The sequence below is a fragment of the Haliaeetus albicilla genome, chromosome 6 (assembly GCF_947461875.1).
Source record: "Haliaeetus albicilla chromosome 6, bHalAlb1.1, whole genome shotgun sequence".
NCBI lineage: Eukaryota > Metazoa > Chordata > Aves > Accipitriformes > Accipitridae > Haliaeetus > Haliaeetus albicilla.
The window spans coordinates 36,297,872-36,325,676 of NC_091488.1; the positions used below are offsets into that span (position 1 = coordinate 36,297,872).

The 27,805-nt window shown below is 39.4% G+C and overlaps 1 protein-coding gene across 2 annotated transcripts in view; it reads left to right on the forward strand.

The window, feature by feature from the left end:
- The first annotated feature begins 555 nt into the window (after nt 1–555).
- Nucleotides 556–27,805, forward strand: part of GUCA1C (guanylate cyclase activator 1C) — a 37,294-nt gene continuing 10,044 nt past the window's right edge. The window contains exon 1 of one of the 2 annotated variants that reach the window (XM_069785550.1): nt 556–859. In XM_069785550.1, the coding sequence (XP_069641651.1) occupies nt 656–859 (204 nt within the window). In that variant the 5' untranslated portion in view covers nt 556–655. Of the gene's footprint in view, nt 860–6,459; nt 6,752–27,805 lie in introns of those variants that run through there. The other variant, XM_009926892.2, reaches the window with a different exon arrangement.

Sequence of the window (27,805 nt, forward strand, 5' to 3'; positions counted from 1 at the left end):
GGGGGACCAGTTTTTAGGACAATATTGGCTTATGCAAGACCCAGATGCTTGTAGAACTGCTGTCTAAAGAGAAAAGCAAGTTTTTTTGTGCTTAGTGTATAGCTGCTTTCAGTTTTTTCAGGTTATCCAAGTCAAATCATGTTGCAGTTCTGGCCTATAAGATAAGATTTGGGCCACAATATATACAAAAGTAATAAAAATGAAGTCAGTTGCTACAAGGCAGCTGCACAAAAGGTATCCAAATATTAAAATGGGGCTGAAGGTTTAGTTAAAATCCTTGTGAATTATTAAAACAAAGGTTTAGAAACTGCTCTCAAAGTCCCCGTGTGTTGCTTATTCAATATTCATCCAGTTTACATAGCTTTAGCACCACAGATGCCAACGCAAGATGAGAATCAGCATAATCAGTCCTCATGCCCTGCTGAGGCTCTGCAAGCTGACTGCACAAAGACTTTAATCAGCTGATAAAACCATGGTGCACTAAAACTGGTAGCCAGTAATCTTGCTAGGGTGCTATATTTACTTAGTCTATATTGGTAGTGATCTGTAAGAGGTTTAAAGTAGCTCTCAAAGGCAGAGCTGATGTTTGAATGATTGTTGTTGGGAAGCAAGAGTGAACATTTGGATGAATAAGTACTGAAAAAGGTTACCTGGTATGCTTGATGCTATGGGTGCTGCTGGATCAGCAGATGACATTAATGCTATGGAAATTCACCATTGGTACACAAAATTTATGAAGGAGTGCCCATCTGGACAACTTTGTCTGCATGAATTTAAACACGTCCTGGATCTACACGGACTTACTCCAGAAGCTAACAACTATGTTGAACAAGTATTTCACACATTTGACATGAATAAGGTAAGAATTCATTCTTCCTGGCTTTCTTATGGCTGTATCATCTGATGCACTCAGCAACATGTCTCATAGGGCTGGCAATGCTGACTAGTCAGAGGTAATGGAAGTGATTCAGAGGTGATTCAATAGAAAACTACAGGCAAATAAACATGAGCGGCAGGCAAACAATTTTGAATGCTCTGTTCCCAGTACATTTTGCCATTTTGAAAACTGCATACAGTCATTCTAGTACATTTTGCCATTTTGAAAATTGCATACAGTCATTCTAATACATGTTGAATAATTGCTCACCTTTGAAACCCAGATTTTTATCATTATTTTCAGTGTCTGTTAACAATTGGAAGTTTTATTTATATAACTCTGCTTGAAAAATCTTTTTTAAAGCAGTAAGTGTTTGGCTGGATCCATGAGTATTAATGCTTTAAGAATATGCAACATAGACACATTCCGAGCACCTTCTGTGGCTTACTTTGGTATCAGTCAATCCCCCTTTTCCAAAGATCATCTGTCTGGTTTTGATCGACCTTCCCAATTATACTGCTTAACATCCTAGGTCATCCCAAAGGCATCCTGCGGCTGTTAGTTGCATTGCTGTTTCATGTTCTTCCAACCTGGTGTTCATACAGGTTCCTTCTAGCCATGAGACCCATCCAGAAGACTGTGCCTTGTTATTTTCCCCTTAAACCAAAATAACACTTTCTATCAAATGCTACAAAAGAAGTGGAGAGTCATCTGTAACTCCTACAAAAGAGTTTGTCCTTGACTGAAATAAGGTTTAGGCTGAATTGTCAATATTACACAATCAAAGTCTGCTTCCGGCTAATAGAACAGATGGGCCCATCATGGTATAAAAACTTTTTTTTTTTTTTTTTTTTTTAAAAAGGCATTAGTGTTCTTCATCCATGCCATCGATCTCAATGAATTCAGAGATGTAATGAAAAATGTGTTACTACATTACATGAATTACTTTAGTGGCAGGTTAAAACTGGTCCAAATAGTAGCCAGAACTACTCCAGACAGTTTCAATTTCCAGAAATGGCCTTTCTCTTCTTTATTATGAACTGAATTACATTTGTTTCAGAAAATGCTGAGAGTATAAGGTACCTTGTGTGTTTTTACATCCAATCTTTCTTGTATGGTGTCCAGCAGACTAAGAATTCCCAGAGTCAGTACCTTTGTTACACCATTTTCTTGCTATGTGTATTTCCACACACACCACCACCTCCAATTCAGCTTGCTTTTTTGGTATTATGTAACTCTTTCTTGCGTTATCTTCAAGTACTGTTCCTGTAAAATCATGCTCTTCGCATGCTCTTTTCTTCCCCCTGCCAATTACCAGATGGTTAAATATACTAGAATTTGATTAAGTAGCATCACTTAACTCAATAAATGTGCTAATTACAGATTATGAGCGAATTTCTAGTCCATAAACATGGAATCTGACTGGCAGAGACTGTCAACTTACTGTGTTCTTTTCCATTAATAAATCGAGGCATTATGTTCCCAGTAAAGCATCGTCAATGCTAACTTTCTTGGGTAACACGAACGGACAGTGTATGAGCTCATCTACGAGCTTTTTCAGTTGAGCTTTAATGTGTACTGCAAAAAGTCCTTGACGTTTCAGTGCTCTTGAAAAATATTTGGAAGTATTTCCAAAATTTATTTTAGAAAAATACTTTCAAAGCAACTAGTGACTTGAGGATGTTTCAGAAAGTTGAGCCTGCAGCTAGTTTTAGTTACTTTCAGAAAACTGGAAGGTGAAATAAACACTTACTGAAAATCAGGCTTCTGTCAAGATGATAGTATGCTGGTGCAGGACCAACCACAGGCATAGGGAAATTCAGTGTTTGCCATGAGATAACTGAGGGTGAGGAGAGGGAAGAAGGAAGTACCCTTCAAATAGTTTTGCACCAACAGAAATGCCTAGAACTTGCCACTACTACTGATATTGGTCTATATGTTTGAAAATATCTATTGTACTCAGTAAATGGTGCATCCAGTACAGGCAGACAGTGCAGTATAAATTAAATACAAACTTTCAGGGCACAGTTGCTCTTTACCACCTTACTCCATTCAGGTTTCTCTACTATTTATAGTTTTTGTCATCAAAACTGTAACAGTTTTCTTCATGTGTTTGTATCTCTTATTAGTATTGAGAATGTGCATATAGATGCTAGCATTTGTTTTAATATACTTCAAGCATTACAATCCAACATGTTACAGTTGTGAAGAATACTTTTCTATATCTAAGTTGAGTACCTTTCTGTAAGGAAAAAATATTTTTGAAATGTAGCTAGTCACTCTGTATGAAGGCAAGTCTTAGGTGAACCTGGAACCTGTCTAAATAGGGAAAGAGCTCTAAACCGGGGAGATTTGGGGGGGTGGGGCTTGGAGTGGGGGGATGACTTTTGGTTGCTTGGTTTTTTACACGTTACTAATTGCAAGGCCTCCTTCCCTGTACAAATAGCTTAGCACCCAGGGAGTAGCTTGCTCAAGTTACCTGATGAATATTAAGACATATGCCTTAAACTTGTCAGGTTTACATGCATCAGAGTTTGACTGTTACATAGTCCTATCCATCAATCTCTGAACCTCTTCCCCTGTTTCCCCATCACTTTTTAATCAATTGGCATATTTCAATGAAATTTCACAGAGCAGGCATTTCAGCTAATTAGTTCCTAAACTTTTCATAAAAATTTGCAGCTGGGTAGCAGGGACACACCCAGAGTGAATGCCCCACTCATGCAGAATTCAGCTTTTATTCATTGTTTAAGGCAACAGCTGGCTGGCAAAATAATCAGGCACTTGTTTCCTTTTGCGTGATGAGGATACAGGGTGGAGCTGGGGTACCAGGATGCAGAGATTTAGGGGACAAAAGACAGAGTCTGTACAAATCTAGGCTTTTGTTTTGCTGTTCCCAAAAGAGCTTGTTTAATTAATGTTCCATGTTAGACTGGAAAGATGTTTCAATGTTTCATCCGTTTGGAAGTCTTCCCCCCATTTTAATGAAATTAAACAATGACTTTGCTTTTAGGGCTTCATAAAATCCACTATAAAACTGCTTATGCTAGGCTTATAACTTCATTATTTAATAATGAGCTCCCACTAAAGATCTGATATTTATTTCCAGTTCTGTTGTAACAATCCTCCATTAGCTACTGTAATCTGAGGCACAGATTTTATTGTATATTTTCTTAATTGAGCTGTTGCAACAATAGACCCAGGAAAAGTTATTTAGAAGGCTGGACTGGAATAGCACATTTAGAATAGTCGTAGAGCTGGGATTGTATGGTCTGCATCCTTTTGCAGCTGGAAATAATATGAAGAACATGGCATCTACTCCCAGGTAAAATGCTGGCAAGTTTTTCTCCTTGTCCAAGCTATTTGTATAATTTAGTGACTGGAAAGGCTTAAACACTTAAAAAAATAAATCAAATTAACCAGAATGTTTTACCTGAATGTTTTGCTTTTTCCTTTTTAATAATAGAAGAAAAGTCTATTTTTTATGAAATAGCAACAGTATAATTTTAATGAAATGGCAACAGTAAAACTACAAGATTCAGATACAACACATAGCATCTAGGTGAGCTGTAGCTCACTCTTATTTTTCTCTTGCCTTGAATAAAGCCTTGTGAGAGCCTCACTGAAAAGCCTGTGGCAAACGAGGACCAGGACCTCTCAAGCCACATGCCAGGATTTCATAAGCTTCCTCTTTGGGATTCACACCATGTCTGTTTAGTTTGATACGATGTGTATATTTATCTGTTGTAACGTATGTTTCCTGTGAAGTCATTCTGTGGGGCTTCAGGCTGGCATAGGGAACCAATTTATGTAAGAAGAAGAATGAGTTGTTGGCATACCAGCTTGCCAAGAGTAATACATATGGGATTTTTATGGCTTGGTACGGGCTTTCTCAGTAACAGTATCCTCATACCGTTCTTGATCACTCTGACTTTATCAACACTTCTCTAACAAGAGCATAACTTATCTGTAGTACAATCAAAAAGCATTTGTCTTCTGCATTCTGGTCTTAATACATAAATCCAGCTCAATACTCCTTTCCATGCTTAGCAGAGCCAAAGGATGTTATTTCAAGATGACTCAGCTCTTCACAAGTTAGATGAACCAAATCACTCTGCCCTCCCTTATACTTCAGTAGAATAACAACCTACCTGATTTGGTCTGTGAAAAGTATTTAACTCATTTTTAACCAATAAGACATTTTTAGTCAGTTTGTGAAAGAAACTATGCATAAGTCAAGGTTCTGAAGTGGCATAACATTTAGAGATGCAAAAAGTCATTATTGTTCAGACTGTCTTGCCCACTGCAGTGCAATTATATTTCGAAGTTGAATATTGCAGGGTAAGTTTTCTTTCTTTTCTTTTTTTTTTTTTTCCCCTGAAATCTATATGTTATTTTTCTTCTGTTGGAGGATCAGATTTTGTCTATTGCCATGATGGTAAAAATCACCGCCAGACCTTCGACATTACTGGATGAGGAAAAGAATTTGGGATCTAATCTCTTGCAGCACATATTTGGCATTTAGGAAGTGAGATTCCGAGCAAACAAAAGACTGGTGTGTTGCAAGCTTCTCCCTGAACCTGAAATTGCTGAAGGTGCCTCTATCAGCTTCCAGCTTCTACGAAACTGAAAGTGCCATGCTTTAAATATTCAAATTTCTATCACTGTATTATCTGAAAACCAATCACTAAGACTGTGTGAACAGAACGTGTGTGTTAAGTAGATTATGCAAATGAAGCAATATGATTACTTTTTAGTGCCTCCACACACTCTTACTGTTTCATAATGATATACATAAGGACATGTTCCTAGTTCTTTTTACCTTAAGTTTATATGAAAAGTATTTATCACATGTTTGGCTTAGATGGGATGTTAAGTCAAAGTGAAAGTATGTTCTTTTAATTGGAGAGTCATGAAGAGTCTGCCTTCAGTTAAGAAGTTCCCTTCCTGAATTTCACTAGCTCTGATTTATAACCTTTCTTCAGGTTCTGATGTGTGGATTTCACCAGGTTTTGTATTTAAATAACCTGATGTTTCCTGTGAGAGGTTATCAGAACATTTGTTTTCAATGCTAGTATTATGATGCTGTATGGTCTGTCTATGTATTATCTTCCTTCAGCTGAATGAACGCTTACTGGCACACACCAGAGTCACCATACACATCATTAGTATTTTGCAGGATTTATGATTCTCCCTGTTTTCCAAGGGGCTGAATGCAAAGCCTTCCAAACAAAGCACAGCAACTCCACTTCACAGTTTGGGAAGAATTCAAAGCCATCTTAGCCAGGGCATTTTTAGTGCAAAGCACTGTAAGTTTAGCAAGAGTACTGAGGCTGCACACCTGACACAGGATCTTGCACAACACAACCACAAATGTCATGTTTTGTCTTCAAGAGAGCCCCTGCAGAAGCAGGCTGAGCCCTGGGAACACATCGAGGTAGCCACAGAGAAGGACCCACCCATTGACAAGCCTGCTTGCATTCAAACAGGTCACGAAGGATTATCACATGGAATTTCCAATTTTACCTAATCCAGATCTGCAGGGATCTTTAAGAGGTTTATCGTAGTTTTGCAGCTCCTAGTTTGTGGTTGAATTCTAGCTGGAGGTGAGCCAGGGAACAGAGGAGCACTGCGCAAAGGCAAACAGTGCAGTGTGGACGGAGAGGAAGGGCGGACGGTGCTATGGGTGCTGGGGAATCAGCTGATGATTTTGCTGCAATAGAAAACAGTCAGTGGTACAAGAAATTTATGAAGCAATGCCCCTCCGGGCAACTTACTCTCCATGAGTTTAAGAAAATACTGGGTTTACAGGATATGAACCCTCAGGCAAACATGTATGTTGAGCAGGTGTTTCACATCTTTGACATGAATCAGGTAAGAAATTTTCTTGGACTATTTTCATCACGAAATGTATGCGTTAGCATGAACAGTAGAGGACTTTGGCCTAGTGATATCAAATAAGAAACAGTAGGTAAGTGGGAGTTGTTTTTTTCTTCTCATTAATTTTCAGCAGCTGTGCAGCATTACTTAAAGTGAGAAAACTGGATTTGTTGGACTCTTTTCAATGTCATCTAGGTTGTTTAAAAGAAGAGCTCTTCAAAAATCTACTAAAGTTTAATTCCTTGTAAGTGGGGCAGGACGAGAGTCTTAAAACCCTCATGTTCCTCCCCTTTCACTACTGGAAGGTTGTGTGAATATTTTTGTCTTCACTCTCCTTTTTTAAACATTATTTTCCCCATCATTTCCAAAGCAAAGTCTGTTCAGATCTGTTGAGCTGCATTTTTGGACAGTTACAATTAATCTATCCTTTTTTTTCTTTATTTTATTATCACCATTTTTATTCTTATTTGGAAAGTTTGTAAAAGAGTAATATAGATGTTTTATTTCCTTACCCACCCCTTAAAAAAAGCAACTTTTAAAGCTGAGCAGTGGAAGGAAGGTAGACTTGAGTTATTGCATAGATCAGAAATCAGAAGACCATGCTACTACTTCTAAAAGATAAATGGAAAGAATGAAGAAATGCAGTGGAAAAAGTACAGTCAAAAAACAGGAATAGGCAGCAATAAGGTAAGTAGATACCAGCTCTCCAGGAAAGGACAGAAATAAGTGAAATGTAAAACAAACAAATAAAAAATAAAATTCACAAAATTAAGGCACAAGTATAAAGAGATGGAAATAAATGTTCAAAGAGTAGAAGGAGGAAATAGTGTCTCATTCCTTCTTCACATGTTAATTGAAACCCTTGTGGAACTGCAATGCAAGCTGTGGGGAAAAAGTGTTGAAAAGGTAGCTAAAATCTTAGCGAGAGATTCATTCTCCATCAGAAACAGAGCTGATACTTGGACAAAAACAACATACGGGAATAAATGTGGTTGGTTGCTCAGCTGCAGTAAGAGGTAGAAGAGGCTGGCAATGGCAGCCACAAGATCCAGCCCCTCAGGGTGCCTTTCCACAGGGCCTGTCTTTCCACTGGCCCAGAAAAGCAGAAAAAGGGATTACTAGACAGAAATACTGCCGTGCTCTTTAGCAACTGCAACAAACCCTTGCCTTGCTAACTGGAGCCGCAAGGAGATGCAAGTTGCTCAGTGTCTGCTCGGTTTGGGAAAGACTTCAGACACCAAGAAGGAGAACATCTCCAATCAAAACAACGGTACCTAATTAGGGAAGACAGCCTCTCTTCCTAATTAAATGTTTACTGATGTCTCTTTCTATTGGCTTGGTTCTCCCTTCTCCAAAATGCTTAACTCGGTGGATTTTATTGCTGGTGCAGGGGGAAAAAAAAAAAAAAAAGAAAAAAAAAAAAGAAAAATAGTGCTTTAATATCCAAAGTTCTTCCAAATAGCTGTGCTGCGTAGGCAGATAAAAACAGGAAGCTGGGATTTAGAGTTGTTTAAGGATCTATATGTAACGTTATTAACTGGAAAAAATCCAATTTGTCTAAGATGAAATCCTTCAAGAAAACAGCCTGTGGCATCAAAATGTCATTGGGGTGGGGGTTAATTCAGAGATATTACCCTTAACACAAAGATTTGAGGGACTTGAAACAAGAAGTTATTAACTTAAATTACTTTTTATAAATTTAAACTAATGGGGGTTTTTTGCCCCCCCCCCCTTCCTCCCCAGATTATCAGCATGCAAAAATTCATGGATTTCTTTTCTTTCTATTTCTCCCAGTTGGAGCCAGGACATTTCATTGGCCTCTCAGATTTCCCCTGGATGAGAGGACTCTTTCCCTTCATTTCTAATAAGACCACTTAAAAGTAACAGCTTAACAGTCATTAACTGCCTCTCTGTCCTTAATCAGAGGTTGTTAGTCCCACTTGCAGTTCCCTGATGCCCACAAGGCAAGGCACAGCCCAAGCTCTTGCCAACCCTAATTTCAGGAAAATCAGTGAATTTGTAATAGCTACAAAAAGAAAGTATTCCTGACTTATCTTCCTGACAAAGGAGGATGCATCTCTTTGGCAACTAGAAAGCTTGATGAAAATAACAGCTTCAGGAGTGGGCCTCCATTGTGTTAAGTCTTTAACTCCAAATGGAAAATGTAAAGTCGGTATCTCAGAGCACTTCCCATAATCATTAAACTGAAAACAACTGCACTACAAATGGTTCTGTGGGAAGTATAAGACTTGTTATTTCATTATGCACGGTCTGCTGGTTATTTATAGATACTGGAGCACCGTAGTACGTGTGGCTAACAACACCCACGAAATCATGTCCGTAAATGGTTAGTTTAATGACCAAAAAAAAAAGCCTAAGCTAGACTGTGTGCAACTAAGATAAGCACAATTGCTTATCTCATCACCAGGACGTGTATCATTGTGCTACACTCGTAATCTCCATGAAAGAAATAATGAAGCAGTAGTACAAAAAGGAATCGGACATAATAGGCTTCTATAGATGTATTTTCAAATGGTCACTGCCTTCTGTTTCAGTTTTAAATCCATACACAAACCCAAGGATTTCATTGTTTGTAGAAATATAGTAGCAGGCACACAAGGAATGTGACTGTGAGCTAAGAAAGTTGTGCCTGTGCTTGATCAGTGTTTTCAATGACAGAATAATTAAGCAATTGTGTGTATATTCCCACACACTTTGCTAATAATTAAGCAAATGTGTGCATATACCCACATGCTATGACTAAAATACCATAGAAAGTAGTGATGACCTCTCTTTTCCTCATCCCCATGCTTGAGTTAGCAAGAATTTGGTGAGTACTCTCCTCTCAGGCAGAGAGATTAGAGGTTGTGTCCCACTAGAAACTTGCCTCATCAGGGCAAAAGCTTTCTGGTTTTGAGGAAGAGGAAAACAATCCTTGAAAGTAAGCTACCATTCTGATGAAGATACAGGAGAAGGAAAGGTTAGCTTGGTCCTCCTCCTTGTAACATGCACAGGAGGAGGAAGGCAGAATTTAGAAGCTAAACACTTATTCAAAGAGTCAAAAAAGTGTAGGGTGGGCCATAGGGAGAAGATGGTGATGCTTGGGACCTTACAGTTTGGGACTTCAAAAAAAAAAAAAAAAAAAAGTTAAAGCCTTCATGGGGTAAATTTTCCGACCAGGATACCAGCCCTTCCTGGAGAGATAACTTTCTCTTTCAACAGTTTTGTATCTTTGTCCTGATGACTCTCATTTGGGCAGCCTAGGTTGTCCCTCTGAAAACACGTCACCCAGCTCTGCTTGAGCTGGGAGGTAGCTTGCATCTACCTTCAGAAATGGGAATGGACTCTGAAGCTGGCTGGAGATGAGGAGTAGCTCTGTGCCTGTGGGGAGCTGGCAATGAAGTTAATAGAGGGAGATGGCAGGGTAGGAGGAAGGAAACGACGCTTTTAAGTCAGCTGGTTAGGCAGGGACGTGGGAATTCCCACAGTGGTGCTTTCTCTGGTCCTGCCCACGCAGCTCCCCCCTGCAACTGAACTGAGCGGTGGCAGATCTCTGTACGCACTCAGCACCGGTAGGATCCGGCATCTGATAGCAGTGGAGTGCAGGGAGGAAAGGGGACGGAAGAAGGGAGAGGTGGGGCAAAATCCCGAAGCACAAGCTGATTCACGCAGGAGAGAGAAATGGCATTTTTTCAGAGCAAATTACTGAGGAAGGAATAAAAGGAGTGGGGCTGGAGTGAGCCAGAGTGGATTCAAAAATCGAGAGGAAAAGACAGAAAGTTAATTGGCAAAGATAACACAAATTTAGATAAAAATCTGTAGATAAGCATTTTATTCAAATGCATTTAAAACTTGGCATTTGCCACTTCAAGCACTAGCAGCTGGGTTTTTTGTCTTACACTTAAAACAGGTACCATTCAGCTGAATCTATCAGAGTTGAAAGATATGTGACCTCCTTGTTTCACAACACAGGGGTTTAGTATCTGCTGCCTACAGCTGAGTTACCGCTGCTTTCACAACACCCAAGAGAAAGAGAATGTCATCTTTATTATTTTACTTTTCTGCCATTTTTTATATCAAGGTAGCTCCTGATCACCCTGCTGTGAAGTTTGGGGTTTTTTTACCAAAAAAAAAAAAAAAAAAAGGCATCAACCTCTATGTTCAAACTCTGGCAAAAGACTACCTCCACTTCACTTGTAAAGAAATCTAAATTACATCATCTTTTCCAAAACTGATGAGGTTTTATATCATTTTCAGAGCAGGACTAATGAACCTGGGTTTTTTTTCTCCTGTTTCCCTGCAGAGACAGTTTGGCTTTACCTGCAGTATGCATTTTCTGTGTGCCCCATGTTCTTGCAGTTTAGCAACAGTCTGTCCTTGAACCAGCAATCTTCTTTATTACAGGACTGTCGTTTTCAGTGCAAGTACATAGTCCCACTGTTGCCTGTTTGTATCTTTTTCTTAATTCCCAGAATATTGTACAGACTCCAGAAAACTTCTTGACATCTCTAATGCAGCTCTCAATAGATACTGTAATTTTATCTTCATCTTTTAGCATCAGTTCAGTTTGCTGCAGATAGCTCATTTGGAATTGCTTCACTGGGCTTCCTATATGCAAACTAGTCTCTATACTTGTTGTTTCAGTGTTCTTTGAAATGGCTTTGCTATATTAATTTCTTCAGTTCAGCTCCATATTTTTATGAATTTTTCTATTTTTATTTATTGAAGTAGAAATGCTGCATTGTCATTGGCTTCTGGAACAGGTGATTTGTGTAGAATTTCTACTATCTCAGCACATGCTTTGTCTGTGAGTTTATTAAGTGTTGTCAAACTATGCAGCGCCTTATAAATTTTAGCCTTTGTGCCCCATAAAACTCGCCTTCCTTTTTTTGTCAGGTGTAATATCAGCTATTATATGCTTTTCCAGTCCCCTACTAGGGGTGAGGGATGCTGTGAGACTGAGCTATAAATCAGATCACTTTTTTCCCAAGCATGTTTGCTGTCTTTTACAGGTATTTTAGTTATTGTTAAACTAAAGGGATCCTGAAAACAGGTTTTACTTTTAAATCATTCCAACTTTAATTTAACATTCTCTTGTAAGTTTTTTACCAGAATGTACAAAATCTGACCAAAATCTGACTTGTAAGGCCCCATCTTTAAGTCAGTGCAGTGTTCTCTCTCAAGCGGCTCAGTCACCATGGGTACACTTCCCCAGGACTTGCTATTTGGAAGCAAGCAGCAGAGGGTGCGGGTTTTGCAGAGGGAGGAATAGGAGGGAGGGGAGAGGGATCGGTAGATGTGAGCAGCTCCCAAGTTCCTGTGCCAAAATGGGATCCTGTGAACAGCGTTTGCACAAGGCCGTGTGAAGAGATGCGAGAGAGCTGTCATTGTCCAAGTGGAAGAGATAAAAAGGGGAAGGATGACTAGCACTGGGTGCGTTACTGATGCTCAGTTCTTAAGCTAATCATATCACGTAAAGTTTGTAACCTCCTTAAGTCGTGTTCCTGGTGCCCTGGCTTTCTCTGGTGTTTGCCACAATGACTGGTCATTGCTTTGAGAGAAGGGCACAACGGCTGAAGAAGAAAATTCAGGATTTTTGTCAGACTCTGCATACCCAAGGGGTTTGTCTGCTTATTTCCTATCACCTCCCTTGCCCTCACCTCCTTTTCACTCACACTCCCCACTGCAGCGGCACTCGCCTGCAGACGCGATGCCCCCACGAGCGGCGTACCTGCTCTCCCTCAGTCACTGGGATCACACAGCAGCTCTAGGGCTCAGAGATGGTCCCCTGGGGAAAGGCAACACACCAACTACCCAGTTTGCTGTATGTTCTTTGCCTACTGAACCAGTTTTGGCTAAACTGATAGCACCGTCTGTATCTTCCTGTTTAATCTTCAAAAGTTCATGGGCACTTGAGGAGTGTTCAAGCTTTCATACTCATATGCTGCATTTTGAAGTGCGTGATATTAAACTTAATGATGTCCTTGTGGAGAGACCTGTAGCATAGTCTGTTAAGAGTATAGGAGTCCTTCTCAAAAATTGACCTGATCCAATAAGATATTGATTGCTTTCTGGCTTAAGTTGGGCTGGAGGGAGGTTGCCATTTTTCATGAGGCACTCGGCACCTCACAGGACTGTGCTCTTCAACTCCACCGTGTGATTATAAATGAAAAGGATGAGTAGGAATGTCTTGTTCCTTCATTTCTAACATCCTATAGTTTTACACCGGTATTTATAGCTCCAAATTTGTCTGTGCTATAGTAATGCTCCTGAGCCACTCAGGTCCTTGTATAGAAGCTAATCAGTACAGAAATATTATTGATACCTAACCCCTTCCCTGATCTTACAGAGGAAGAAGGAATTCATCTCCTGAAAGCTGTAAAATAAAAAAAAAATAAAAGGACTACAGCACTGACCAACAGCAAGGAAACTTGTATTTAATTCACTTATCAGACCAAGTTGATTCTTGTTAAAAAAGTTACTGTAAAAGATTCCTCTTTCACTCAGATTCTGTCACAAGGCTGGTGACCAAAATTGTGTGTTTTATCTGGGTATCCGTGTTGAGAGGGGAGAAATACAGTGTAATTGCACACAAATACAAGATACCACACAGCATATTCATCATACGAAGTGCCTCAAGGAGGAGTCCAAAGGGGTGTGTTCTTTGAAAGGCTTAATCCACCTACAACCGATAGAATGTAATAACAGGCCTGTCTGCACTCTCAACTTTTTCCATCCTTATTTATGGCAAAAATTGTAACTATGCCTTACAGCAAATCCAGGATAAGACTTTTGTGTGTTGCTAATAGTTTGCACATAATTCCAAGTCAACCACTTTGAGGATGTCCTCATTTTTATCTTTCTTATATGCATGTTTGTAGTCAGTGGGAGAGTCTGGATTTTCATGAACTATAATTTGAGCGTGGCTCTCTTTGCTTCTACTTTAGCCACATTCTGCAATCCCATCTGGTTTAGAACTGAGCATTAAAGGTAATGTCACATGAGTACAGACAGTCACTAAATAAAAATAGAAACTTACGTTGTAAGACGTTTACCGTGGCCATTTAAATGCAGTATTTGTCCGAGTTCTGGTCATGAGCAAGACACTGAACCGGAGAGATATAAATGTGAACAGAAAAAAAAGAGACACTTTCTGTGTAATAACATGGAGGGGCCAAAGAATCATTACCAGGTGCTGGCCCTGCCCCAGAGATGCACCGTTATTACAGCAAATTTATGACAGAAAGCCCACCTGGGCAGCTTAGTCTGCACAAATTCAAGAAACTCCTGGGTCTCCAAGGCCTGGATCCACAGGGAGATAATATATGTTAAACGAGTGTTTGATATTTTTGATCTGAACAGGTAAACCTTCTTTTCTGTGTTTCTTTAATCTCATACTATTGCTGTGTTTGAGTTGTAGCCTGCAGGCTCTTTGTGCTCTGCTCACAAAACCGCTGCTGTGGACAAGGTTGCCATCATGGCACACTAGAGGTGAAGAAGTGGGACTATGCTTTGAGTAGGACTCTTGTTAGTACTTTCCAGGGGCACTTAAAAAATGTCAAGAAACAATTCTAAAAATGTGATGTAATTTGCAGTTCCCTGGTTACTCTTCTATCCTTTGCTTATCCTGTGGTTGTATATAAGCATATGAAAATATTGGCATGCTCAAATACAAAGTTAGTAAGTTTTTGCAACAATGTTAGGCAGAGGGGAAAATATGGTCTGCACTTAACTGATGATGAAGTTATGATGATGAAGAACTGATGAACAGATTTGCCCAAAGTACTGTATTGAACCTGTGGCAGAGAGGAAAAAGTAACAACTCAGATGAGATCACACACAGTGCCCAAGTTACAGACTACCGAATGAAAAGGTCAAGCAGCTTCTCTAGGCGATATTTCTAATTTACCCTCCCTGTTACGGCAATAACTGCTTGCGATTGCAATCAGCTCTCCCTAATGTAGCTGGCTCCCAGACAGACAATGTATATTTTCCTTAGGTGTACAGACAAGGCCAAAGCCATGGTCATCTGGTACTTATGTGTAGCACTTTTCACTAGGTGTAGAAGACCTTAGACCATGTGGTTGTGGAGGGAGAGGGCAAAAGACATCAGAGGATCTAATCACTGGCAGACAAGTATGGGCTGTTTTCTAGGTCTCTCTTGAGAAACCTTCAGATTTGTGAGACCTTCAGATTCTGGATTAATATAAAAGTGAGGTGAGTGGAATAAAAGCAGGTTTCAGAAAGAGCATTTGCTCACACTTAACTGCTGTGGCAGTGGCCAAACACACTTAAAACAAAATGGGAACCCTCTGCTAATTTTTACTTCTCTATCTGGTGTTTCAGAGTTGTGTCACCCTGCTCTGCAGGCTGTCATCACTCTCATATATGAAGCGGTCAAGTTGCCAGATAGCAAAGCAACTCTTCCCGTAAGAACTAGAGGGCAGATGTTTGGGGCGGACTTAATACATGTGTTTTAAACATAGAGGGACAGTACGTATAGTGTGGAGGGCAGAGAGGGTGGACGAGCTGCACCAGGATTGTCAGCTGGAGAACACTCTGTCTTTTCAGCGTGGCTTGGAAGATCTCAGCTGCTTCATCCGTGTGACTGAACTCCCTCTTTTACCAGGAACTTTCTTGCTGCATCTTTCTGAACTTTATCATTGTCTTCATTCTCATCTTCCTTAGATGAACCAAGATCAGCCAAGGCTAAAGGATGGAAAAACAGGCTAATGATCAGGAATTCAGTCTCACAGAAAAACTTGTGTCATCACCCATCACACTGCTAACCATCACACATTTCCACAACACATCCTTGGGGGACAGCAGGGTATGGCTGTATAGTCAATATAAGAGAAAGCATTTCCAGTCCCTAGAGACAGCTTTCTTTTTTCAGGTGTTTCATGCCTAGGTTTGCTGAAAATTTTAGCTCTCTGTGTAATGTGGAGTTGGGCTGTGGTTATAGCAAGGAGGTCCCAAACTGTAGATTAGCTTCAAGCTAAAAGAAAAATGGGGGGGGGACGGACCCCAAAACCCACAAAAACCAGAAAAAACAAAGTAGAGGAATAGGTGTTAAACAATACAGAAGCTGGGAATCAAGCTAGAGTGCAGCAAAGCTCAGAAATCTATGCTGATCACTAGCCTGTGAGCGTTTGTAAAGTTATGTCAGGTATTGAGAGGATCAACCTTGCTAGGTAAGGATGCCAGGCAGACAAAGATAAATCTGGCATATTTGAGACCAGCAGAGATTTTTGTTCAGAAAAAAAATGGCAAGAACCCATTTAAGATGTAAGATTTATATCCTGAGCCCACAACAACTTTTTGCAGAGCTTTACAGATTTGTTGTATTTTAATCTCTATTCAGTATAATGATTGCATTTCTGCTGCCATACAGCCGTAGTTTCTTTACCTAGTACCATTACAGCATTCTGTTTTCATAACTTTAATTATAGTTTTTCCTTTATTACCAAGATTAATGTCCACTATTTTTAAGGTATACTTTTAGAAATAACAAGAACCAATCAAACACTTTTCAAGCACATGGCTATGATGCTTTTTAGGTGGTTAAACTGGGAATAGAGTGGCAACAGACCAGCCTCTTGGGGCAGGATAAAGTAATATTGTATGTTATTGATGAGGCAAAATAAGAGGATTTCCTTATTCCATACACTCACTTTTTGTCCTACACCCTTTCTACGGCTTTTTCCCTTCCCCAGGGTCTTTGGCAGAAACGTAGGTTTTGATCTTGAAAAGTGCTTTTAATTAAGTACAGATGTGTGAAGAGTGGTCAATGGATGGCTGACCAGGAGTATCACACTGTGGGCTCTGAAATGGCAGCTATGATTATACAAATAAGGGGTCATTATCCTTCCATGACACTATGAAGAACACTTAGGCACTGTGCAATATTAAACAGCTGATAATCTTCCATCTCCAAGCCACAGAAGTTAATGGACACAAGTAGTTGCGTAACACACAAATTCAGAAATAATTTGGTCATTTGAGGTTTTGCTTACAGTTTCTTTCAGTACTAAAGCAACTTCTCACGTTTGTAGATCAAAATCTTATTTCCTTTGCTGTTATATTCTTGTCTGGTTGTTGCTTTCTAACAGAATTATCCCAGTGAGTGGTGAAGTATACAAAACTTCTTGATAGAAATGATTTTCTTTCTCTTAATAGTACCCTTTATATACAAGTGCTCTTTAGCTAGACAGTTAGCAAAGTTGAACCTTCTCCCATGTTTCCCCCAGCTGACTTTTGTAGATATATGACCTGATTTTTTCTTTACCTAACCTTCTGTGGCCAGAAAATACCATGGTTTAATAGTGGAGCTTTTACAGTTTAAAATTGTTATGACTTCTGTTGCTGAAGCTTATATATAAAAGCACATAGTTTGGGGACTAGTTTGCAGTTGATCTAAATCTAAAGAAACTCATTCTGGAAAACCTGAGTCATTTAATAAGGCCTTCTACTCTCAGCATAAAATATATTTTTCTCATTTAGGCTTCTGGTTTTTTACAAATAGGAATCTGCTCAGAAAGCTGTGGTAAAGTGTTAGGCCTGAGATTAATCTACAATTCCAATTATAGCAGCCTAATGCTCCTTGAGTTAAGTTAGGGTTGTCCATGCTGGGAGGTATTTTATCATAGAATAAGATGATAAAACACTCTTAAAAGTTGCACAGACTTTCTCTTCTGTGTTTCATGTATGCCCAGTTTAAAACCTCTAGCAGATAAGGTGTGGAATATTAACCTCATAGGATGCCAGTGGGACTTGTGGGGAGGCAGGTAATCAAGTTGTGAATTACTTTTCACCTCCTTGTTAGCCTTGCTGCTTCCAGCTGAAGACATCCTTCTCCTACTTAAGATTTCCATTTAAAAAAACCAACTTGCTAGTAAACTGGAAAGAATTAAAAAGGAATTATGGCAGCCTGGTAGGTTTTTTTGACAATCGTGATAGATTGAAAGCCTAGTCAAAGCTTGTTTCACTCAAGTCATCCACACAAATACCAACAGGAATTCAGTTGCAAGCCAAACCCTATTATTCCCTGGATTTCTTTAGGCTGGAGATAATAGAGTAGTTCAGCTCCTCACTCATGGAAATTACTAAGGTCAGTGGATGTATGACAAGGAGGGGTACACCTTCACAGCACAATTCAACGTCATGTAGAGATTGAGGTTACCTCTGGTCTTGGCAGGAGGCAGACCGTGTAAGCTCAGAGCATCGCACTAACTTAACCGTGCCAAAGAGGCAATGCTACTGTGGCTGTATGGCTTCCTGGACTCGGTTATCTTGCGTACTTGTATGTGGTAGAGCATAGTACTGTACAGGTATTGATGTCTCTGGCTTCAATGTATAAAAGCTGTTTCCAGTCAGTGCCTGTTTCTACTGGAGATTAGTGACATAGGCTATGTCCTAAAACTTTTCTTCTCAGGAGCATACTAAATAAATGCTAACCATTTCTGGTGTGTCTCTTGTGCAGACCACCAGCTGTTTCATAATTACATGACCTTATACACCAAGTATGCAGATGTCTTTAATTTTTCCGTGTTTCTTAAAAACAAGGGTTCTATGTCAAGACTTTTCATTCCTTCCTTGACCTCTGTGGGATGCTTTGCTAATAATTAAATAAACAAACAAACAAATAAATAACTATGCTAGTGAAGTTTTGAAAGTTGTTCATCATTCTTAGCTCCAGTGAAAAACAAAGATGCTGAATGTTCAGAACTGTAATTGCAAAGTTAACTTTCCTTGAGATTACCACGAGGAGTGCAGGAGGTAGAATTTAAGCAAACGTTTTATTCATGACTCACACATTAATACTTGTAAGCATTATTTATACAATGGCATTGGGAGTATAACAAATGGTGGGTTTATCTTTTGTCACAGCTTTCCAATGAAAACCTTCAAAAATAATGTTTTCATTAAAATACAAGTGCAACAGAGTTCATTTTTTAAAAGATTCCCTTTATGGTCATTTTAGGGAAAAATTACCTCAGTCCTCTTCACCATTAAGCTATTTGTAATACAAAAACGAAAAAGCTGCAATCATATACAAGTAAGCTGAATTCCTCCTGGTTTTTTCCCTCTGCATCTCAGTCCAGACATAGCTGTCATGCAGTCCTAGTTCATGGAGCCTACTGATGAATTTTAGAGAGGAAACAATTATGTTGATCTAAAATACTTCAGCAGTTGCCAAGTATACTGATGTATATATGGTTTTCTGTGAGAATATGTATCATGTTCCAGAGAAATTATATCCTTCAAAATGAGGTTACACCAAAGGAGAGAGCATATCTAGAAAAACAGTGTATGGAGTATTCATAATATATTGGAAGTGTCAGTTTCTCTGAAACAGAACTAAGGAAACATTCTATAGTCATCACTGCTACTATTTAACACTTATTCTAAAAAATCTTATTTCTTTAAATCAGAAACCCAGATCACTGTCATCCACTTCCACTGGCTTGCAGATAGGTTTTGCCACCACTAAAAATAAAAACTGAACACTGTAAGAATTGATTGATTGATTGGTTTCTTATGACCTGTGAAGGACAAAATTTGCATAGCCATTTAACATGTGAAGCAATGTACTGAAAATGGGATGCTGCTATTGTAGTTTTCTTATTGCTTATTTTGGCATTAATCGAAACTAGCTATAGGAATAAGCGTCTGTTGCTTTGTAAGAAAATGGGATTTTAAAAGGTAGGATATACTGTGAAGAGTAAAGAAGATTAATAGGTATGTAGCACCAAAGGAAAACTAAGCAAGTTCAAGGATTTTCTGTTAACATTTTATAAAGCATTGAATAGTCCTCAACAGAGAACAGTATTTTCTGCTACATTTCTTATGCAGAGATAAAGTTGGTAGATGCAGAAAAATGGACACTCCACAGCAAAGGGTTTAAGAAATCGTTAGATAAGGAGCCACCAACTGATGTCAATCTTTAATCATCTTTCTAGTTTGTGCTTTTTCATCTAAAATTTAAAGTAGTTCTGTGATAAACAAGAGTTTATCTGACATCATTATGCAGATTGGAACTATAAAAAAGGATTTTAAAAGGAATCCATTTTAAAATCTAAAGAAGAAAGTTAAACAGGCTGTTTGATGTACAACAGATAATGAGAAATGCAAAAATGTGTTACTTCAATATAACTTTGTTGTGCGTCGAAACGACTACATAGCAACATAAACTAAATCTCAAGCTACAACTTTTTTTTCTTTTTTTCCTGAAGAGTAAGAGTTTCCCTTCACTCCTCATACTTTGCACAATGCTGACAAGTGTTGGGAGGCAGACCACCATTCCTTTTTTCCTCATCCTAGCTTCTTCTGCACTGTCCTGCTGTGTCTTTACAGTTCCAATTTTCAGGTAGTTTTTTCATCATTTGATTCTGTGTTCTGGCTATAAGTAGATGTTATCTTCTCTGGTTATAGGGACATGAATGAGATTAGCCAAGTGTATGTTCTCAGGTATTGTAGTAGAAGGAAATGCAAATCATTTGGCCATTAAATTCTCTATGACAGCAGTGGTTGCACCTCATAGTTGCACACCTCACATGAAGTGTGCAAATGTTCACAGAAAGATGTAATACTTTTCAAAGATGTTTTGATGATCAATGTAACTCATTCTTCATTTGACTTTCAGTTGTTTTCTGCCTCCACTTTCCTCCCCTTCTTAAGAATTGTTAGAGACAGAGGAATATTATTTTCATCAATATGAGGCAATTAGTTGCTAGAGATTCTACTGAAGACATTACTTTGTTAAAGATTGACATGGCCCAACTATGCAACGGTTACCTAGCACCATGTGATAGCTGCCTTCTACATTCTTATTGAAGGCATGAGGAGCTCTTAAGAGATGAAATAAAATGGCTGCTAGTAAGCAATACTTTAAACAGTACTTGGAACCTAAATATTAAGTGTTTCCACCTCTTGTGGGATTACTTATAATGGCTCAGGGCATCTTTGCTAACTCTCATTTGCTGGAAAATTTGATCTTCAGTTGGGCGTCCTTTCTCAGATTGTCTTGCTCTGATGTGTCCTCAGGACCAGGAATAGCTGCTGTGATATGAATCGTTAGGCTGCCTAAGGAACTGCCTAGACTATTTGCTGCATCCTTACATGTTTGCAGGCATTACCAAAGTTGACACAATAGAATTGGGTGTGATAGTTAATAGTTATCCAAAGCAGGGTGAGAGAGGATGATAATTACAGAAATATTTTCCCAAACTTTCCTGAACAACTGTCCTCTTTTGTATCCTAAGTCTTCAAATAGTTGCGCAAATGTTAAGTTCAGCTGTACACATAATTTTAGGGATGTCTTCAGGCTAAAATGACTCTTTGGACAAGTACACTTTTCTTAGCTGACTCTAACAAGCCAGCTTAACCCAGGCAGTAAGGCTGCAGCAGCAACATCTGCATTACACATACACTATGGGGCCAAGAGCCATATAAGCTGGTATTGTGGTTGGCAAGACATGCTACGTTTTATGCTATTCCTTTTCCATGGTTGTTGTGTTGACTCAGCACACTGGGATGGCACTATCACGTTGCCCAGAGAAGTCTACCTCTTGCTTTTTCTGGTTTTGAACCCTTTTTCACTCTCACAATCGCCTTCAATTAGTCTCCCCAACAACAATACTTAGAAAACTTTTCTTTTCATGACAGTCATAGCGATCACATTATAGAATCAGCAATAAAAGCCTGTGTGTCAAAAAATTAATCAGCTTCTAAACCAAGGGCTAGAAAAAAATAAGAATCAAGATATCTCTTAAGCAGAAAGAATTCTTCTGTTTGAAGTAACAAAAATCTACAGATCTTACTTCCTGAAATATTTGGGCTTTTCAGAGTTGACATGTACATGTACAAATCCATTTCCCATTAGTTTCGGACATAATCCAACAAAAGCAACAAAAACAACAAAGCCAAACCATTTGCTTCTCCTTAATCTGGAGTAATGTAGCATAAAATTATCTCAAATGTAATGTAACTAGCTTGATTACTGTAAATAAAGAGGAGGTTAAATTATGCTTTGCTGTTTTCAAGGCACTGTAGTTATATTGTTTTTGTGAGCATGCTTCAGTGCTTTTGAAAGGTACTGCACCCTTATAAAAAACTCCATGGAACAGAAACTATGTTCTACAGATATTTCACCTGGTTCCATGAAACGCTACTCTCTCTATTTATAGACTGTCTTAAAGAATGTCTTTATTCTACTTCTTAACTACCTCCACAATTTTTTTTAGATACAATTTTATATATTGATTCCAAAAAAGAATCTATTACTTTGTAAGGACTTTCCACAATTATTGGTGCAATTTCACAATCTTAATTTTGTTTTCTAGTGGTTTGGCACAGGACTTACTGATGTGATAGTACTAACTTATGTTACAACAATGTGTCATTACAAGCTAAAAGCCTACGTTAACATTGCCATTAAACTCATAACTTGCTTAATGTCAGTACAGTTGAATTCTTGACTATAGCATTTGATGGTATGAGTTATGATCTCAAGGTTTTAGACCAGAGGTAATTCCCCAGTAGTGGCAGAGCAGCATCAAGCATGGAATGCTGATTCTTTACATGGGATATTGAAGTGAGGTCTGTCTCAGATTTCTGTTACAGCATTGCAGAATTCAGTGGCTTTTTTTTTTTCTTGCATTTCAAGAAAGGTAATCTGAATGTCCAAGAAATTTTCTCTTTAAAAACAAAATTTCAAAATAATCATGAAGGCAAGGGCTATTAACTAATATTCCAGTTGAATTTGCAGTCTTGCTGCTTAGCTGGATTGGATTAAGCTATGTGATGGGGCAGCACACACCATGGAGTGTCCCCACCTCATCGAAGAGCCCCTTCCTTGCCATCTGTGCACACCACGTCCAGGCTCACTGCATTTGCGATAGAGATTTCATGCACTTGGGCAGTAGGTCCATCACACTGTAGAGCATGCCCCGACCAAAGACAGGGTTTGTGTGTGGCGCAAGGCCAGAGGTACTACATCCACCAATGCTTGGCAGGTGGCTGTCAGGAGTCCCCTTTCACACTAGGACCCAGCACCTGAGATCCACAGGTTGAGACAGCCCAACCCGTAGGTCCTGTATGAAGCTGTAATGCCAGCTACGTTGCACAAGAGACCCAGAGAAAATTAATCACTGCATTGCATACAGAGCAATTAGTTGCAAAAAGTGCTGACAATAAAAATTAAGCACTTAGAGGTTTGGTCAAGTGATTCTTTGGCTTAAGTTTTTTCTTTGTTTTTTTCTTTAACATGGATTAAATTTGTATCACGCACATTTTTACTGAATGTCCTGCAGAAACAAATGTAGCAAAACTCAATGTGAGTCAGTATAGAAAGGGAGGAATGTGAAAGAATGATGAAGTTCAATTTTATTTAAAAATAATAAAATAATCTTCATGTCTGCAGTCTCCCATTGAGTTGTGCTACCTGATTTCCTACATTCCTTGACTGTTTTTAAAACAAAAGAAAGGGTTTAGAGTCATTTCCTCTGCAGTTACTCAGTGACCAAAATTACACATCAAACTGAAGCAATTTCACTTTTCTAACAACATGTGTAGGGTGTCTTTGAAAATTTCATTTAAGTGTAAACAAATTAGCATGTACTCTGTAGCTTTCACTGAGCTTAAGAAGCGCTTGGAACATATTACTACCGTTACTAGCTATCACTGTAATTTTGTCACATTACATGAATAGGCAATGAAGATTAACTTTACAATTAATCATAATTACTTTTAAATACTACTTGTTAAATTATGATGTAGACAAAGGGGAAAGTAATTTTAATGAGAAACAGTTCAGGAATCTGCTTCTTTTATTTAAAGAAATTTTAAGTATTTTTTAAAAGTGCAACTGTCTTTTTTTCTATTTATTTCCATGTTAATTATGAATAGAGAAGTTAAAGGCTACTCCAGGTTTACATTTTCTTCTTTTCCCCTTTTATCATTTAAGTGTTGCTTTGAAACATCCGAAAATATGCAGTCATGATTCACACATTTGTTGGCGACAATGATGTTGGTGAACCACACTTTGGAAATAATAATTGCAGAAAAAATGCAGCATAAATTGGATGATCTGTTTTAACTAACTTGGCCGCAAACCCATGCAATGACAATAAATTGGTAGCTGCTTTCTTGTGGCAAAACATGATCTATAATCTCCCATTTTTTACAGAAATAAAAAAATGCCTACTAGGTGAAGAAGGTCGAGATTATGAACTTCTTCCTTCCCTGAGGTCCTTTATCTGATCATACTGAGCAGTTTAGGGAATTATAGTATATGTGTTTAACTTTTAAGAGCCTTCTTGCATACATCCCTTGAGACATTAATTCATAAAAACATTACCTAGGAGCACCTGAGATAATCTGCCAAATAGAGCATCTTTGCCAGTATAAGACATGGATGTCTTCACAGTGCTTTTCCTGGAGGTTTGTCTTGCTACATTCTTGGGTTTGTCAAACAAGAAAAATGTGCTTGAATTGTCAGCAAGAAATTTGCTGAAAAATGCATTATGTGGTCATGGCTGCGTTTTTTAGTTTTCTTTCTCTTGCCTACTGCTTTGTTTTAAGTTGGGGAAGTTGCTCCCAAAAGCACAGGCAGAGGCTTAAAATTAGAGGTGCAGAAAGCTGAATGCCACCATCCAGGAGACGATGGCAGAGGACTAGGTCCTTGTGCACATATTTTCCTTCAGTACAGCCCTCCTGGGCACTGCTGTGCCATGCTGCAGGCTGAGCACAGCACCCAGCCCGATGCCTTGGTCATTTCCCTGTCTCTCTGCTTCTCCAGTAATCTTGAAAGAAAATCATGAGTGATGTCAGGGAGTTGGGGGGTAGTTGTTAATTTTAAAGAAATTAAATTGTTTGTCACCTTAACGTTTTGGATTTCGCCAGGTTTCACCAGGGTAGCCTGCAAGCCTGAGAGCCAGGACACATAGCTGGCTCTGCATTTCCAAGTCCTCTAACACAAAGGTCCTGGTATTTTCCAAGTCCCCAAATCTCACAGGTCCTCTTCTTCTGGGCAAAGCAGAACCTTCTGTAACAATCTGGTCAATACAACCTCATCTCTTTATGTAACAGTGGGTATGCAGCTATCACAAAACCACTTAACGATCTGCAGCTCCTAATTCCCCGCTTCGTTCTTCATCCTTATCTAATGGCCTTTGCTTGCCCAGAGTCTCCCCCACCCCATGACAAATGCCAGCTTTGTTTACTTGGGAAACTGGTGATTCTGGCCATAGTCTGTAGGGGATCTGGAGCTCTCTCCAAGCCCCAGGCTCCAATATCAGACCTTAGGGACGTGTCAAAGTAACAGAGTCACAAGTAGCTCTGTATTTCTTCAGTAATGTGTATGCAACCTTTGAGGAACAGCTAAAAGTCTTCAGAAGCAAAAAGCAAGCAAGGAAATGGGGGAAGATGAAACGGAGCGAAATGAATCTTCCTTTTGGTTTCTGAGGGCAGAGAAAGCAGTGCTATATTTGAAATGGGGTCCAGAGAGAAAGAGAGAAGCACATAGGATTAGCTATAAATTTCACAGTTATTCTGAGCTGTTGTAATCTGCTGTTTGACCTGTGTCTCCTCCCCCTGCTTTATGAGGTTTAAGTAGTGCTCTGAAAGACAGGGAGTGGGGAGGGAAGGTGGCTTAAGGTCCTAAGCCCTACGTTTGAAATAGCTAGACCATCTATATTTGCACATTTGTTAATCCCGATAAAGCCTATTGAGCTATTCTCCTGGTGTCAGGTTGAATTTAGAGCTTTTTCAGGAGCAAATTTTGGAGACGAGCCATTGGTTGTTGTGTATAGACTCTTGGTAGAGTGCTCAGTGCTCCGAGTAAGACAAGGAGTTCACTCATCGTGGGGTTTTGCAGGGACAGAAATTGTCCCTTTCGGCATGCATAGCCATGGTGTGTGGTGGGAGATGGCCAGCTATCCCAGTAGCACTGCATCAACCCTGCTAGGAAATCACTCCCAGGTAAGATCTAGGCAGCCAAAATGCCGCGTTCCGATCATTCTGGCCCAACCTTGAATTACCGTGCCGTTTAAGATCAGCTGTGTATTCATAGCTGACAAGTCCATTATTTTTAATCTGTATTCAAATAGTTTGAAGCTGTGAGAGTTTTTTAAGGACCTGTGAAGATTAGCAACACTATTCTGGGATCTGAATGATAATGCCCTCCTACGGCTCCCCGGCTGGAGTATTAATTGCTGTTGTGTAACGCTACGGTCCCTCGGTGCCCGGCTTTGTGGGGACTGACGTGACTGACTGACTCACAGGACGCACATCCCCGTCCTCGCCGAACAAAAGTGAGCAGGCCTCCAGCAACTGCACACAGGCTGACGTTCTGAAGCAAAAACATCTCATAAAAAGACAAAATTAAACTGCTTTCTCCTCAGGAGATCCAGTAACTAATGAACAACTGAAATGGGGCCTGGGCCCTGGGCAGTCGGGGCTGGTGGTGCCCTCAGGGCCATGAGGACCAATTTTATATCATCAGCAAATTTGCCTTCCAGTTTTGGAGCCTTCTTTTGTCTTTGTTTTGTGAATCAAACTGTCCCAGGCAGCTTAAAAAAATCACTCATCAGTGAAAGCAAAACAAGTTACAAAAACACAGCATCAAAGGGCACAAACACATGCACAACCATAAGGCATCCTTAAGCTTATAGTTCATCTGGTCAAGCTGTTAAGAGACTAAAAAAAAAAGTATATATTTTTATTTTATCTACTATGCTAAGCAGAAAGCCCAGAAGACTTTGAGGCATGTAAAGGAAGTTCTGAACCCATTTGTTTGGTGTGTCTCCGGCCCACTCCTCAGAACGGCATTAGGAGATTTCTGCCCCGCTGTTTTACACCGTATCCAGAGGGGATACCCTGGGAGCTTTCCCCAGCTGGCTCTGCCCCTTCGGCCAGGGAACGGAGCTGCACTTCACCATCCTTCCAGATGCCCGGAGTATCCCATGTAATGTGCTGCAGTGAGGAAGGCAGGGCAAGCGCCGTGCAGACATGGAAAATAAGCCTTCACACACAAGCAGTGCATCCATCACCCAAATCTGTCCAGTATCCTAAGCAGCCAGACAAGCAGGCTTCACCAGCATTAACTCCATTTAATAAAAATATTAGAAAGTTGCCCTTTGGAATAACAGAGTAAACCACCAGAAGTAAATTATTTATAACTTCCACCACTGGTAATCATCTCTGCTTATTATGTTGTTGGGTTTTGGGTTTGGGGGGTTTTTTTCATTTTATTTTATTATTTTTACAGTAGCCCTTTGCTTGTGATTTACTGACTTCCTAATGAGCAGCAGATGCTTTACTGTGTGCGCTGCACAGAGTGAAGTTTTACAGAGCCCGGAGACATGTAAGAACCTACCTAGATACTTGCATTGTGAATGGTTATAAAGCAGCAGATGGGTAAATCAGCACAGCAGTATTCTTTTAATAACATCATAACACATTTATTGTATTATTTGTTGTACTCACAGAACCACAGGATGATCTCCATAGGTTACTCTTACAATTTTTTCATTATTTAATGTACTATTCTGAGGCTCTTGGATGCTACTGCAAAAAGCATAGTATTTCTCTTTATCTGATAAAGCTCTGCATATGTGTAACAAGATCACCATAGCCTTCTGCATCACATAAACATTTGTGTTTCTACCTACAATGTATGGGTTTTGGTGTAGAAAGGAAAACCAGTATATTTCTCATCATTGTTTCTGTGCAATGCTTCTGGGTACCACATCATGTAGATAAACATGTCTGCTTTCTCAGTATTTCTATTCCTGGTGCACTGGCTGCTGAGGTTAATATGTCACCGGTGGTCTTTGCATGTGTACAGAATGTGGCTGGGGCTTTCCTGGCAACTACAATTTCTCTCAGGTGTTTTTCAGAGGTGGGATTTTTCTGACTTTGGCCTTCAGCTGGACAGCCAATCGATCCACCAGATCAGAATTACATAGCCAGACACATTAAGGTGATTATTATGTTGTCCAAACTTCTGATACTTTGTCAGAGCAACAACAGCGACACCAAGACACA